General features: G+C 52.8%; 1 protein-coding gene across 1 annotated transcript in view; it reads right to left on the reverse strand.

Moving 5' to 3' along the window:
* LOC138262462 (ATP-dependent translocase ABCB1-like) overlaps positions 1–14,879 on the reverse strand; it is a 571,226-nt gene that overhangs the window by 48,461 nt on the left and 507,886 nt on the right. The window contains exon 22 of the mRNA XM_069212358.1: positions 14,262–14,459. Within this exon, the coding sequence (XP_069068459.1) occupies positions 14,262–14,459 (198 nt within the window). The remainder of the gene's footprint in view (positions 1–14,261; positions 14,460–14,879) is intronic.

The raw sequence follows: 14,879 nt of genomic DNA on the forward strand, positions 1-14,879 counted from the left end.
CCAGCTGGGCACACAGTTCATGTATAGTGGCACGGTTAAGACGGTAGGTCAGGATAATGTGGCGTTCTTCCATTGTCGACAGGTCCACCAGCGGTCGGTACACGGGAGGATTCATCCGTCTCCTCGCCAAACCCAGCGGACGGTGCCTAGGAAGGACAACATGGAGCACACAGTCAAGCAACCCACAGGTACGTACTCACAGCTAGCACAGTAAACGATTCTCTATGCAGTGAATGGCGTGTCTGAGTGGCTATGCAAGGCCTAGGCCTGTGTGACGCAGTTGAAATAGAGCCATGTGGGCCCTGGAAATGGCGGCTGCCTGACCTGTGAAGTGTGACAGTGGGATGTGAGGTCAATGCGCTGGCGTGGCACACCGCGGCGGGCGGCGGGCGAAGACCGCGGCGCGAAGCCGCATTGGTTAACATTGAAGCCTATGGGTTTCAGGAGCCAATGGCGAAGGGCGCCGGCGGTGGCGGGACGCACCGCCGCGGTACGCACCGCCGCGGACGTGACCGCCATTTTCTATCTACTAATCCACTTGCGACTTGAACTTTCACAGGAGAGGACCTATACTGCAAGTGTTGCTGTGACCTCGGTCTGGAAGGGACAATGGCTGCTGCGCCTGGGGAAAGGGCCCCTGCCTTCACTGGAGAGGAGTTGGAGAAACTTGTGGATGGGGTCCTCCCCCAGTATGCGCTACTCTACGGTCCTCCAGACCAACAAGTGAGTTTAATTCAATCTGGATTTGGGGCCACTGGCTGGCTTGGGGGCCTGGCGGGGGGCCTGGCGGGGGGCCTGGCGGGGGGCCTGGCGGGGATGGGGGGCATGTTGGGCCTGGCGGGGGGCATGGCGGGGGGCATGGCGGGGGGCCTGGCGGGGATGGGGGGCATGTTGGGCCTGGCGGGGGGCATGGCGGGGGGCATGGCGGGGATGGGGGGCATGTTGGGCCTGGCGGGGGGCATGGCGGGGATGGGGGACATGTTGGGCCTGGCGGGGGCATGGCGGGGGGCATGGCGGGGATGGGGGACATGTTGGGCCTGGCGGGGGGCATGGCGGGGGGCATGGCGGGGGGCCTGGCGGGGATGGGGGGCATGTTGGGCCTGGCGGGGGGCATGGCGGGGGGCATGGCGGGGATGGGGGGCATGTTGGGCCTGGCGGGGGGCATGGCGGGGATGGGGGGCGTTGGGCCACTGGCAGGGAAAATGCAGACAAACTTGAACGTGGTATTTCTCCCTCCCTGTACGTGTCACATAGGTCCGCGCCCATGAGAAGATCGGGATTTGGCGTGCCATCGCCAAGGGAGTCCGGACCCTGGGGGTCCACCATCGACGGGGCACCCACTGCCGCAAGAGGTGGGAGGACATCCGCCGCGGGACCAAGAAGACCGCCGAGTCTCTGCTGGGGATGGCCTCCCAACGTAGGCGGGGTGCCTGCCGTCAACTGACCCCCCTGATGTTCCGGATCCTGGCGGTGGCCTACCCTGATTTGGATGGGCGCGTGAGGGCAGCACAGCAGACACAAGGGGGTGAGTACAAGCATTATCTACTCTGTTGTCGCGCAGTGGAGGTGTCTGGGTGGGGGAGGAGGGCTGTGGGTCCCCCTAGGCCAGGGCGATATCTGTAGGCTGGGCACCCCCGTAAGCCCCTGTGTCCCCAGCCACCACCCTCAGTAGTTTGTCAGTACAGCCATCCCTGGGTCGTGTCATCCATGGGTGCAGTTGTCAACTCTAGGCGTGTAGGGCATGTTCCACGGAATGCGTAGCGGACCACAAGTGCGCAACTTAGTGCAGGGGGCATCTGTGTCTGTCATGTCCGCTAACTGTACCGGAGATCCATGTGCTCAATATCCCTTTATTTCTCTCTCCCCCCCCCTTTTTGTTTGTCTTTCTGTGCTTGTGTGCATCAGCATCATCAGGCGGAGGAGAAGTGGCATCGGGGCAGGAGGGAGCTGCATCTCACATGGCCCAGGAGGGCCATGCCACAGAGTCAGACTGGACCAGTGAGACGGAGGGCGAGGGGAGCTCCACGACGGGGACGACTGGACCCTGCAGCGACACGGACACGTCCTCGGAAGGGAGCTCCCTTGCGGGGGTGGCACCATCCGTGCCCCCCGCCATTACAGGTACAGCCGCCACCCAGCGCACCATCTCCGCCCTCCCAGCAGCCCCTCAGCGTTCGCCCCGTGCCCGCTCTGCCAGGAAGCCGGGCATCTCCTTCGCCCCAGGAACCTCAGGCCCTGCCCCTGTTACCCCCGCTGCCCTCAGTGAGGAGGTCATTGACCTCCTCCGAACGCTCATTGTTGGGCAGACTACCCTTTTGAATGCCATCCAGGGGGTGGAGAGGGAGGTTCATCGCAGCAATGCGTACCTGGAGGGCATTCATTCGGGTCAGGCTGCCCATCAGCGATCGTTCCAGGCTCTGGCCTCAGCACTGACGGCAGCCATTGTCCCTGTCTCCTGCCTCCCTCTACTAACTCCCTCCTCCCAGTCTCCTGTTCCTCTGCCTGTCCCACCCACACCATCAGACCAGCCTGCACACACCTCAACACCCAAGAGAAGCTCATCCAAACATAAGCACCACAGATCACGCAGACATTCACACACGCAACATTCCGATGCAGACATGCCAACAGTCACTACCACCTCTGTGACCCCCACCTCCTCGTCTCCCTCCTCCCTCCCTGTGACGTCTACACTCACACCTCCATTCACCTCACCATCAGCCAGTGTTTCCATCACCAGCACACCCTCCACTCCAGTCCGCACACGTGCAGTCACCACCCCCACTGCCATTTACACGTCCCCTGTGTCCTCTCCCACTGTGTCTGTCACCCCCTCTTCCACACCACACAAACGCAGCCACCCACCCACCCAACAGCCATCCACCTCACGACAGCCTATCCCTCCTGCACCTGCACCCAAAGACAGCAAACGTGACTCACCTACAACCACATCCTCTCCCTCCACTCCCATTCCCACTGTACCTACCACTCTCCATTGTCCCAAGAAACTCTTCCTCGCCACTGCTAACTTCTTTCCTGACCCTGAGCCCCCCCCTCCTTCTCGTCGGGGTAAGAAGAGCACCTCAGCCACCACCAGCCCTGCAGCCCCCTTGACAAGGGTGCAGGGGTATTGGAGCCCGCCAGCCCGCATGTCTGGATCTTCGCCCAGCAGCAAGGGGACAGCCAGCCCACCCCCTGGGAAGAGGAGCAGAAGGCGGAAGGGGCGCCGCAGGAGCCCGCCTTCTACATCCCCCCCGGACACCACCCAGAGACAGTCACCAGCCACAGCTCCAAAGGGAGGAAAGGGCCACAGACTCACGACTAAGGAGGGCAAGGGCAGCAAGTCGGAGAGGTCAGGCAGCAGGCATGCTGCCCAGGAGGAGCCCACAACCCCCATAGCCGCTGCCCCGGGAGGAACCGGCACAGCTGCCCCGGGAGAGCCTACCACCCCCATAGCCGCTGCCCAGGGAGGACCCAGCCCAGCTGGCCAGGAGGGCCCCACCACCCACAGCCCAGGTGGGCATTGAAGGAGCACCATCCCCGCTGCCCAGGAGGGCACCACCAGGCAATGAGCAGTTGGCCATAGACCGGCCGCCGTCTCAAGCACCGCTCCGCTGGGCCCCGCCGTCTCAAGAACCGCTGAACTGGGCCCCGCCATCTCAAGCACCGCTCCGCTGGGCCCCGCCGTCTCAAGAACCGCTGAACTGGGCCCCGCTGTCTCAAGCACCGCTCCGCTGGGCCCCGCCGTCTCAAGAACCGCTGAACTGGGCCCCGCCGTCTCAAGAACCGCTGAACTGGGCCCCGCCGTCTCAAGCACCGCTCCGCTGGGCCCCGCCGTCTCAAGAACCGCTGAACTGGGCCCCGCCGTCTCAAGAACCGCTGAACTGGGCCCCGCCGTCTCAAGAACCGCTGAACTGGGCCCCGCCGTCTCAAGCACCGCTCCGCTGGGCCCCGCCGTCTCAAGAACCGCTGAACTGGGCCCCGCCGTCTCAAGAACCGCTGAACTGGGCCCGCCGTCTCAAGAACCGCTGAACTGGGCCCCGCCGTCTCAAGCACCGCTCCGCTGGGCCCCGCCGTCTCAAGAACCGCTGAACTGGGCCCCGCCGTCTCAAGAACCGCTGAACTGGGCCCGCCGTCTCAAGCACCGCTCCGCTGGGCCCCGCCGTCTCAAGAACCGCTGAACTGGGCCCTGCCGTCTCAAGAACCGCTGAACTGGGCCCCGCCGTCTCAAGCACCGCTCCGCTGGGCCCCGCCGTCTCAAGAACCGCTGAACTGGGCCCCGCCGTCTCAAGAACCGCTGAACTGGGCCCCGCCGTCTCAAGAACCGCTGAACTGGGCCCCGCCGTCTCAAGCACCGCTCCGCTGGGCCCCGCCGTCTCAAGAACCGCTGAACTGGGCCCCGCCGTCTCAAGGACCGCTGAACTGGGCCCCGCCGTCTCAAGAACCGCTGAACTGGGCCCCGCCGTCTCAAGCACCGCTCCGCTGGGCCCCGCCGTCTCAAGAACCGCTGAACTGGGCCCTTCAAGGCAAGACCCGCTGAACTGGGCCCTTCAAGGCATGAGGCGCTGAACTGGGCCCTTCCAGGCAAGAACCGCTGGCCCTTTGGCAGACGTGGCAGGGCAGGATCTATCTCGGGCAGGGCTGCAGGATGTCCTCTGGCCAACATGCCTCCTCCAGTGGCAGTGGGGTCTGTTATGGACTGTATGGACTGTGGCTTTGCACTCCCCAGGATGGCCCAGTGGGCAGGCCACCCACTGTATGGACTGTATGGACTGTGGCTTTGCACTCCCCAGGATGGCCCAGTGGGCAGGCCACCCACTGTATGGACTGTATGGACTGTGGCTTTGCACTCCCCAGGATGGCCCAGTGGGCAGGCCACCCACTGTATGGACTGTATGGACTGTGGCTTTGCACTCCCCAGGATGGCCCAGTGGGCAGGCCACCCACTGTATGGACTGTTTGGACTGTGGCTTTGCACTCCCCAGGATGGCCCAGTGGGCAGGCCACCCACTGTATGGACTGTTTGGACTGTGGCTTTGCACTCCCCAGGATGGCCCAGTGGTCATGGAGTCCCCTCGTGGATCTGGCGTCGTGTACTCAAGTGGCTGAGGTGCCCCCCCTTCCCTTCCCCCTGAGGTGCCTGTCCTATTTTCTTTCTGATGCCCCTGCAGTGTTCTCTCCGTGGAGTTCTTGTCGTGGGACTGGGCCTTGCCCCTTTGCACAGGACCCCTGTGGTCCACGGACAGTGGTTGGACTACATTTAGTAGCTGTGTATATTTTGTACATAGTTTATTTATTTATTGGGATTACTGGTGTCCATATTTCAATATATCTGCCCGTTTATGATCTCTTCTTTTGGTCTTTGCATTATTTCAGAGGGGGGGGTTTGTGGGTTGTGACAGTGATCTGTGGGAATGCATTGATGTGTGTGTTGTAGTGGGTATGGGTGGGTGGGTGTGTGCCGGTAATCTTTTCCTTCCCCTGTGTCGTAGGTGCAGTACTCACCGATGTCTTCCGCGCCGCCGGGCGTGCTCCTGGTATATGAGCAGGTATAGGAGTGCGGGGATGACCTGCAACTCTGGTTCCATACTGCCGGAATCTCGCGTGGAGTGCGTAGAGGTGAGCGTTTTCCCGTTCGTAGTCTGTTTCCGCCGTGTTTTTATCGGCGGTGCTCCCGCCCCGGAAAAGGTGGCGGATTGGTGGGTCGTGATAGGGTGGGCGGTACATTGTCTGCCGCCTGGCTGTTGGCGGGGACCGCCGCGCTGTTTGTTTGTACCGCCGTGGCGGTCGGAGTGTTAATGCGGCGGGCTGTGTTGGCGGTTCCCGCCAGGGTCAGAATTGCATATTTTGGACCGCCGGCCTGTTGGTGGCTTGGCCGCCGCTTTATCACCGACCGCCAGGGTCAGAATGAGGGCCTATTTGTTGTAACAGGGTAAGTATGAAGGCTGATTATATGTGGGAGAAAGTACCCCATACCAAAAAATTATAAGGATATTGCAAATGCCAGAGTAGTTCTGTAACCATGAGGCCAAAAGTTGAGTGCCTTCATAAGGTTATTGACTTTCAAGGTCACTTGCAGTATTCTTTTTACCTACGGCAGAGACTTTTTTATTTTTTTAGACATATTGTTATGCCATCACCCTTCCTAAAAGAACACTTAAATTGGTAGTGTCCTGCTCTTTCGCATAAAATAGGCACTACGGTTGCACTAAAAAAAATCAAAGGGGAGTATGTAGTATGAAAATTACATAAAAAGGAGTTAGAAATGTATTGACAAAATATAGTAGAATCAGTTTCATGTTAGCCAGATTAAAGTCTTGGATGCTCAGAATGTGGAAAAGCGTGCAGAGAGGTTTTATCTTTATTGACATGACCTATAGTATGACCAACTAAGCTTGTTAACACGATGTATAACTTGAACCAATAAGTGTGTTGTCATCGCCTTTCTTCTGAACACTGCTTGTTTTAGCAAACTGAACCAAACAACAGTTCTAATTCCTTGTTTAAACTGCATCTGCTAACTTCAGTTGATGGTCTGAGAGGACGCACGTATCATATTTAGGAAGACACCATACTTTCCAGCTGATGACAAGACTGATTTCTAGGGTGGCAAAATTATTCCTCTCAACAAGTCAACCATGTTCCTAGATCAGGTAAAAACATACAGGCTTGAATAGATATTGGTAGTATGTTGTGAAAGGCTTGGGATAAATACAGAAACTCTCACATTAATATCTTTGAATCACTTTAATCTATTTATTCTGTAATTAAGATCCAAGATAATCAAAGATCACACATTGTTTCAGATGTCCTTCAAATATTGGTTGACTTTTGCCTCACAGTGACGTGTAATTAATACATCTGTAGGAAGCTGGTAGGTACCTAAGGTACTTACACCTAATACCAGGTCCAGGCATCCCCTAGTAGTGTAGTGTAGTGTAGTCAGTGTCTGGAAACCAGGCTCTCTAGAGGTAGCTGTAGTTGAGCAGCCAAGGGTTATCTGAGACATGCAAAGCTTATGCAATATCACTTTAGTCACACAGCACTTATACACATAAAGGAATACACTCAGTGTTGCAAATGAAAGGTATTTTATTATGGTAACACAAAAACAAAATTACTATAGAAGGAGTACTCCCTTAGGAGGTAAGTAATACACAAGATATATACACTAGTTGCCAGATAGCCATAAGAACAGTTGGGAAACAGTGCAAATAGTAGAAAACACAATTGAGAATAGTGGCCCTATAGGGAGCACAAACCATATACTAAGAAATGGAATGTGAGAGTGTCACCCTCACCCAGGTAAGTGGAGTGTGTAGAGAGTCGCTGGGGTACCAGGAAAGCACAAAGGTAAGTACCACAACACCTCCCAGCAACCAGGATAGCAGGAGTAAATTACTAGAATTTCCCAAGAACATCCACTTAGAAGAAAATAAGAGAATTGCAGAATACAAAGATGACTTCAATAAACCAACAGTGGATTCCTGAGGAGAAAGACCTGTGATAAGAGGCGACCAAGTCCAGAAGACACAACAGAGTCTAGTGAGGGCAGGAGCACCAACCCACCAAGCTGAGGATTGCAGGAGTTGGTCAAGGGTAAAGAAGGAAAGTCAGCACTGCAGCCCTAGAGTCGGAGTTGAGTTCCTAGAGGATGCAGGTGTTGTCCCACTCTGGAAGGAAGATTGCAGTTGGGTTTGCATGTCTGGATTCCACCAACAAGCTGTGGCACAGGCAAAGCTCGTGGTTGGCAGAAAGTGGTCCTGTCAGGGACCAGCAAGGCCCAGGAGGACTCACGCCAGGAGGGGGAATCAGAGAGGGCCCTCAGCGTGGCAGAGAGCCCACAGACACAGAGGCAGCATGCACGGGAGTCCCACAGGATGGGGACTCAGAAAGTGCAAATAGAGCCCATTCAGCATTACGAAAAGAAGTCCCACCCCGCAGGAGAGTTACTCAGGGAGCTGTGCGCTACACGAAGGAGTGCTGGGGTCTGGAGTTACATGAAAGACTGAAGACCCCTTGGAAGAAGTGCCAACAAGCATTGGCAGCTGCAAAGGTCGCAGTGCATGGGGGTACTGCTCTGCATGAGGCAAGGGCTTACCTCCACCCAAGTTGGACAGCTGGTAGAGAGGACCATCTGGAGCACTTCTGACCACCACCCGTGTTGCAGGATCCAGGCAGCTCAACAGAAGAGGGAACCAATGCAGCCCGTCATCTATGCTATTGGTGCCTGCAGATGCAGGGGAGTGACTCCTTCACTCCAATGGAGAGTCCTTCTTCTTTCCTGTGCAGACTGAAAGCGGGCTGTCATCAGAGTATGCAGAACTGGGCAAATGTTACAGAAGCTGGAAGGAGCTGGAGAAACAATGTTGCAGGTGAAGTCTTCAACTTTGTTGCAAATTCTTGGGTCCTGTCGATTCCAGATGCAGTTTGTTTGGTCAGAAGTCGAAGTAAGGGATGCAGAGGAATAATGCTGGAATCTTGCAAGCCGAATCTGAGGAACCACCCAAAGGAGAGACCCTAATCAGCCCTTAAAGGGGGATTGAAGTCCTAGCTGGGTGACCACCTATCAGGAGGGGGCTTTGATGTCACCTGTCTGACCTGGCCACTCAGATGTTCCCAGAGATCCCTGCCAACCTTGGATTCAAGATGGCAAAACCAAGGAACCCCCTGGAGGAGCTCTGGGCACCACCCGTGGGGTGGTGATGGACGGGACAGGGGAGTGGTCACTCTCATTTTCATTGTCCAGTTTCATGCCAGAGTAGGGACTGGAGGTCCCTGAGCTGGTGTAGACTAGTTTATGCACAGAGTGCACCAAATGTGCCCTTCAAAGGATACCAGTGGCTTTGGGAGGCTAACCCCCCCCCCCAAGTCCAGTAACCCCTATTTCCAAAGGGAGAGGGTGTAACACCCTTTTCCAAAAAGAAAATCATTTGTTCTGCCTTCCTGGGCTTGAGCTGCTCGAGCAACTGGAGGGCAGAAACTTGTCTGTGAGGTAGAAGCAGCTACAGAAAGCAGTAGGAGCAATGCTGGAGGTCCTCTAAGGAGCCCCCAGAGTGCATGGAATCATCAAACCAATACTTTGAAAAGTACTGGGGTATGATTCCAACATGTTTTATACCAAACATGCCTAGGTTCGGAGGTATCATTATGTAGCTTGACATAGGTAGTGACCTATGTCCAGTACATGCATAAAATGGTGTTACCGCACTCACAATGTCCAGAAGAGTGATCTGGAGTTTGTGGGGTCACCTCTGCTAGTGCAGGGGTGCCCTCACACACAGCCCTCTGGGTTGAGAGGGCCTATTGTAGGGGTGACTTACAGTAACCTGGTGTAGTGACCTATAGTGAAAATGGGTGAATGCACCTGGTTTACACAGGCTGCAATGGCAGGCTTGCAGAACCCTTTGCATGGGCTCTCTATGGACGGCAGAGTAACTGCTGCAGCCCATAGGGATCCCCTGGAACCTCAATGCCCTGGGTACCTAAGTAGCATATACTAGGAGCGTACATGGGTGCACCAATATGCCAATTGTGGGATGAAATATTACCAATAACCAAATTTAAAGGAGAGAGCATAATCACTGGGGTCCTGGTTAGCAGGATCCTAGTGAACACAACCAAACACATTGACAAACAGGCCCAAAAGTGGGGGTAACCTAGCTAGAAAGAAACTACTTTCCTATACAAGCCCCTCCCCCCCCAAAAAGGACAATAAGGCTAACCTTGGCCATTTGAGACTCTATTGTTTAAGTGGTGATAAGTGGAGAGTAGCTCTGCAGTAGAGTGGTTACTCTCTTTATCATCCACTATGTGGTTCCTTCCCTGTGGGGAGATGAACCACCCTATTTAGTTACTTCTACCTGACGTACATTTAAACTGTGGACCCCGTGATTCTCTAATTTTAAGGTATGGTAAAAGCTTTAGTGTGGGACAGTATGACAGTCCCTGGGTCCCTATCTTAGGATAGGGTTGCTGTCCTAAGAGTTGTACTGCTAGCCAGGGGTACTGTTTGAGTGGGTCTAGAGCAGGACAAAAAGGTTGTACAAAAGTTTGGAAAGGAGGACAAGGTTGCTGTCATTCTTGGGGTAGAGCAGGGCAGGACCTCTGTTCCAAGGGCTCTGCATAAGGAGAGGTTTGCTGTCCTAAGGTTTTAGGGATGGTGCAGCGATGCTGCACTAAAGTTTTTCTGGGAGGGCTGGAAAGTTGCTCCAGGTTTTGTAAGACAGGGCAGGTTTGCTGTTCTGTCTTATGTTTCTCACATGGGGGTACTTTTACCCATGGGGGCTCAGCTGTGGAAGCTTTTTGCTCCTGTGGTTCAGGCTCCATCTTTGGGGTGAAATCCTCCATCAGAGGAATGGGATCCTTAGTGGGGGAGTGGGTAGGGCATAATTTTGTATCCTAAATGCTTGTGTTTTTAGGAGTTTCCTGGGCCATTATTTCAGGCTCAAGGGCTGCTTTCCTACTTTGCTTTTTAGTCTCTTTTGAGATTAAAGGGACCAGTTGTTTTGGGATACACAGCATGGATGCATGGGTAAGGAACTCTACCTCAGCTCAATCAGAGGTCTCTAGGCAATTTCCTAAGAGACATTCAACAGGTAAACTAGATGATACTACCACCTGTTTAGGGCCAGTAACTCCACCCCAGCTAAGGTGTATCACAGCTGAGGGGAGGGACTGAGTGGAGTTGTTAGCATCAGTGACTTGGTACTGGTGACCATGTAGGTTTTGTACAGGTGACATTGCTTTTTTAGTACCTATGGTGACACTTGCACCTGTGTCCCTGTAGGCCTGGGACTCAACATAATTTATATGAATGTGCTGCTTGTACTTATCCATATTAAGAGGACAAGCAGCTAGGGTGGCAAGGCCAGTGCCACCCTGTGAGACAGAACATCAATCAATCAATCAATCAATCAATCACTGTATTTGTAAAGCGCGCCACTTACCCGCAAGGGTCTCAAGGCGCTGGGGAGGGGGGGTGCTACTGGTCGAAGAGCCAGGTCTTGAGGAGTCTTCTGAAGGCCAGCAGGTCCTGGGTCTGTCGTAGGATGGTGGGGAGAGTGTTCCAGGTCTTGGAGGCGAGGTAGGAGAAGGATCTGCCGCCGGCAGTGGTTTTTCGGATGCGGGGGACTGTGGCGAGGGCGAGGTTGGCTGAGCGGAGGCTTCGGGTGGGGGTGTGGAAGCTGAGTCGGTTGTTGAGGTAGGTGGGTCCGGTGTTGTGCAGTGCTTTGTGTGCGTGGATCAGGAGCTTGAAGGTGATCCTTTTGTTGACGGGGAGCCAGTGCAGGCCTCTCAGGTGGAGTGTGATGTGGCTGCGGCGGGGGACATCGAGGATGAGTCGGGCCGAGGCGTTCTGGATGCGTTGGAGTCGTCTCAGGAGCTTGTTTGTAGTTCCTCAGTAGAGGGCGTTCCCGTAGTCGAGTCTGTTGGTGATGAGGGCCTGGGTAACGGTTTTTCTCGTGTCGAGGGGGATCGTGTCGAGGGGGAACATGTCTTGGGGGTTGGGGGTTTCTACACCTACCACAGTTTCTACTATGGACCCAAATGTGAATCCAACTACACCTTTTGGGCTGACTACTGCCAGTAGCCCCACCACTATTAATACTACTACTAAGGGTACTAGGAGTGGAGGTGGAGGTAGTAGTGGAAGAAGAATCAGGGCCTTTACCAGGACAGGATTTGTCCCCTGGTCTATGGCCTTTATTTCTGCATGCATAGCACCAAGGCGTTTTACTGTGTGCAGAGTAGGAAGTGGTTTTGGTCCCACCCCCAGAGGAGGACCTGATGAGGAGCCTTCACTACTATCTTTGTCTCCACCTGTGGTAGGCTGGCCTGGTGTGTGGTGGGTACCTATGATACTTACACCTTATACCAGGTCCAGGTGTCTCTTATTAGTGTAGAGTAGTCTGTGTCTAGAAGCCAGGCTCTCTAGAGGTAGCTGTGGATGAGCAGCCAAGGCTTATCTAGGAGACATGCAAAGCTTATGCTGTATCACTGTAGTCACACAGTACTCATACACATGAAAACAACCCTCAGTGTTACAAAAACTAAGGTACTTTATTTTGGTGGCACAAATACCAAAAATGCCATAGAGGCTATACTCCCTTAGACGGTAAGTAATGCACAAATTATATACACTAGTATGCAGAAATAGGCATAAAACAGTTAGAAAACGGTACAATTAGTGAACATCACAATAGAGAGAAATAGCCCTAGGGGAGCACAAACCACATACTAAAAACATTTAATGCGAAATGCGGTCACCCACCTAGGTAAGTGGAGTCTGTAGAGGGAAACTGGGGTTACTAGGAAAGCCCAAAGGAAAGTACCACAACCCACCCCGGCGACCAGGAAATCCGGAGTAAATCACTGTAAATTCCCCAGAACACACACTTAGAATAATAGAAGAATATTGCAAAACCCAGAAGAGACTTCAAGACACCAACCGTGGATTGCTGGACAAGAGGACCTGTGGAAGAAGGGGACCAAGTCCAAGAAGCACAGCATGTAGGAGGCTAGCCTGGTTTGTAGTGTGTACCAAAGGTACTTACACCTAATACTAGGTCCAGATATTCCTTATTAGTGAAATGTAGCCATTGTCTAGAAGCCAGGCTCTCTAGGGATAGTGTGGATGAGCAGCTAAGGCCTAACTAGGAGACATGCAAAGCTCATGCAATACTGCTGTAGTCACACAGTACTCAAACACATGAAAGAAAATACTCAGTGTTTCAGAATTAAAGGTACTTTGTTTTGGTGACAGAAATGCCAAAAATACCTTAGAGACTATACTTCCTTAGGAGTTAAGTAATATAGACAGTATATACACTAGAATTCAGGAATAGCTGTAAAAAACAGTTACAAAACAGTGCAAATAGTGAAAATAACAATAGTTAGAAATGGGCCTACAGGGAACACAAACCATATACAAAAATAGTGGAAAGCGAAAGTAGGTTTCCCACCTAGGCAAGTGTAGTGTGTAGAGGGGCACTGGGAGTATTAGAAAACACCATAGGTAAGTAATGGAACCCACCCCAGAGCCCAGGAAGGCAGGAGTAATTCACAGTAACTTTCCTAGAACACACAAGAACACGTGGAAGAATATATTGCAAGAACCAGAAGAGACTGCAAGAAACCAATGATGGATTCCTGGACCTGAAGACTGTGGAATAAGGGGGATAATTCCAAGAAGCACTGAAGAGTCCAGGGGGAACATGAGCCCCTGCTAACCCAGATGAAGGTGCAAAAGAACAACCACCAGTGAAGAAGAACAGTCAGTACTGCATCCAAGAAGATGGATGTAAGTTTGTGGTTGCCGCATATGATGTCCCACACCGGATGAATGATTGCAGTCTGGTTTGCATCACTGGATACCGCCAACAAGCCTTGGCACACGCAAAGCTCGTGATTAGCACAAAATGGCACTGCCCGGGACCTGGAGGGACCTGGTGGACTCTACCCAGAAGAAAGAGTCAGAGGGGGGTCTCACCAATTCAGAGAGCCCTCAGAAGATTAGGCAGCATGCACAGGAGCCCCACAGAACAGGGACAAAGAAGGCGCAAAAGGAGGCCCATGCAGCACTACACAACAGATCCCACGCTGCCGAGAACCACGCAGGAAACTGTGCGTCACTGGATAGAGTCCTGGAGGCCAGAGCTCCACGGTGCATGAATAACTTTGTGGAAGGATGCCAACAAGCCTTGGCAACTGCAAAACATGTGGTGCATGGGGGTACTGTCTTGCCTGGGGAGGTAAGCTCTTCCGTCCAACAAAGTTGAACATCTCAACGGTCTGGACCACTTCAGTCCACTACCTGTGTTACTGGATCCACACACACCTTTAGGAGAAGGGCCCCAAGACACCAGTTGTTGCTGCAGAGGGGTGCCAGCTGAAGCAGGGAAGTGATTTCTTCACTTCATGGGAATACCCTTGGTACTTAAGTAGCATATTCTAGGGGCTTACATAGGGGAACCAGTATTCCAATTGTGTGATGAAATGTTACCAGTAACCAAATTTAAAGGAGAGAGCACAATCACTGGGGTATTGGTTAGCAGGATCCCAGTAAACACAGTCAAACACACTGACAAATGGGTCAAAAACAGGGGGGTAACCAAGCTACAACATCTATAGGTAGCTATAGGAGATTGTAAAGCTGCCTTCTTATCTCAAAGTGCATATGGATTGACAGTAATGGATCAAATACATGTTTATATTGGTTTAATGGCTATCATTAAAAAGAGATACCTATAACATTTACTTACCACATGTCCGCCAATGGGATCATAAAATCTCTCGAGGAGTTGAATTGTGGTACTCTTCCCACATCCACTGCTTCCGACTAAGGCAAGAGTTTGGCCTTTCTTAACCTGAATGTTAAGTCCCTGCAGAACTTTAACTTTTGGTCTTGTTGGATAGACAAATCTGGCATGTTTGAATTCAACATCCCCGTCAAAAGTATCCTAAAGATAACAGAAAAAATGCAGTGTACAATTACAAAGCAAATCATCATGGTAATTTCACTAGAGTTGCTATTGTGGTAAGAAGGAAAATTACAATACGTTGTTTTAGTTATTCTCTCTTCAGGTACCTAAATAGTGCGTTACCTTGACCCTTTGTCACTTCCTGATTGTGAGCTTTGTCGCAGTCATGGTTGGGTGAACCAAAGTTCTTTCAGATTACCTGCAATTACTGTTATGAACTACAGAGAAGTAGAGGAGTCCTGTGTTACAAAGGTTAGCTATCCATTGCTCTTGTAAAAAAATACACTGGAACTTGGATCACTTTTGGTACTAAATTACATTAATGGTACAACCAATATGTGGTGGTCCTGGATCACTCGATAGCACTAAAAGTAAATTGACATTATGATATTACTCACA

Source organism: Pleurodeles waltl, chromosome 10, assembly GCF_031143425.1.
Source record: "Pleurodeles waltl isolate 20211129_DDA chromosome 10, aPleWal1.hap1.20221129, whole genome shotgun sequence".
Taxonomy (NCBI): domain Eukaryota; kingdom Metazoa; phylum Chordata; class Amphibia; order Caudata; family Salamandridae; genus Pleurodeles; species Pleurodeles waltl.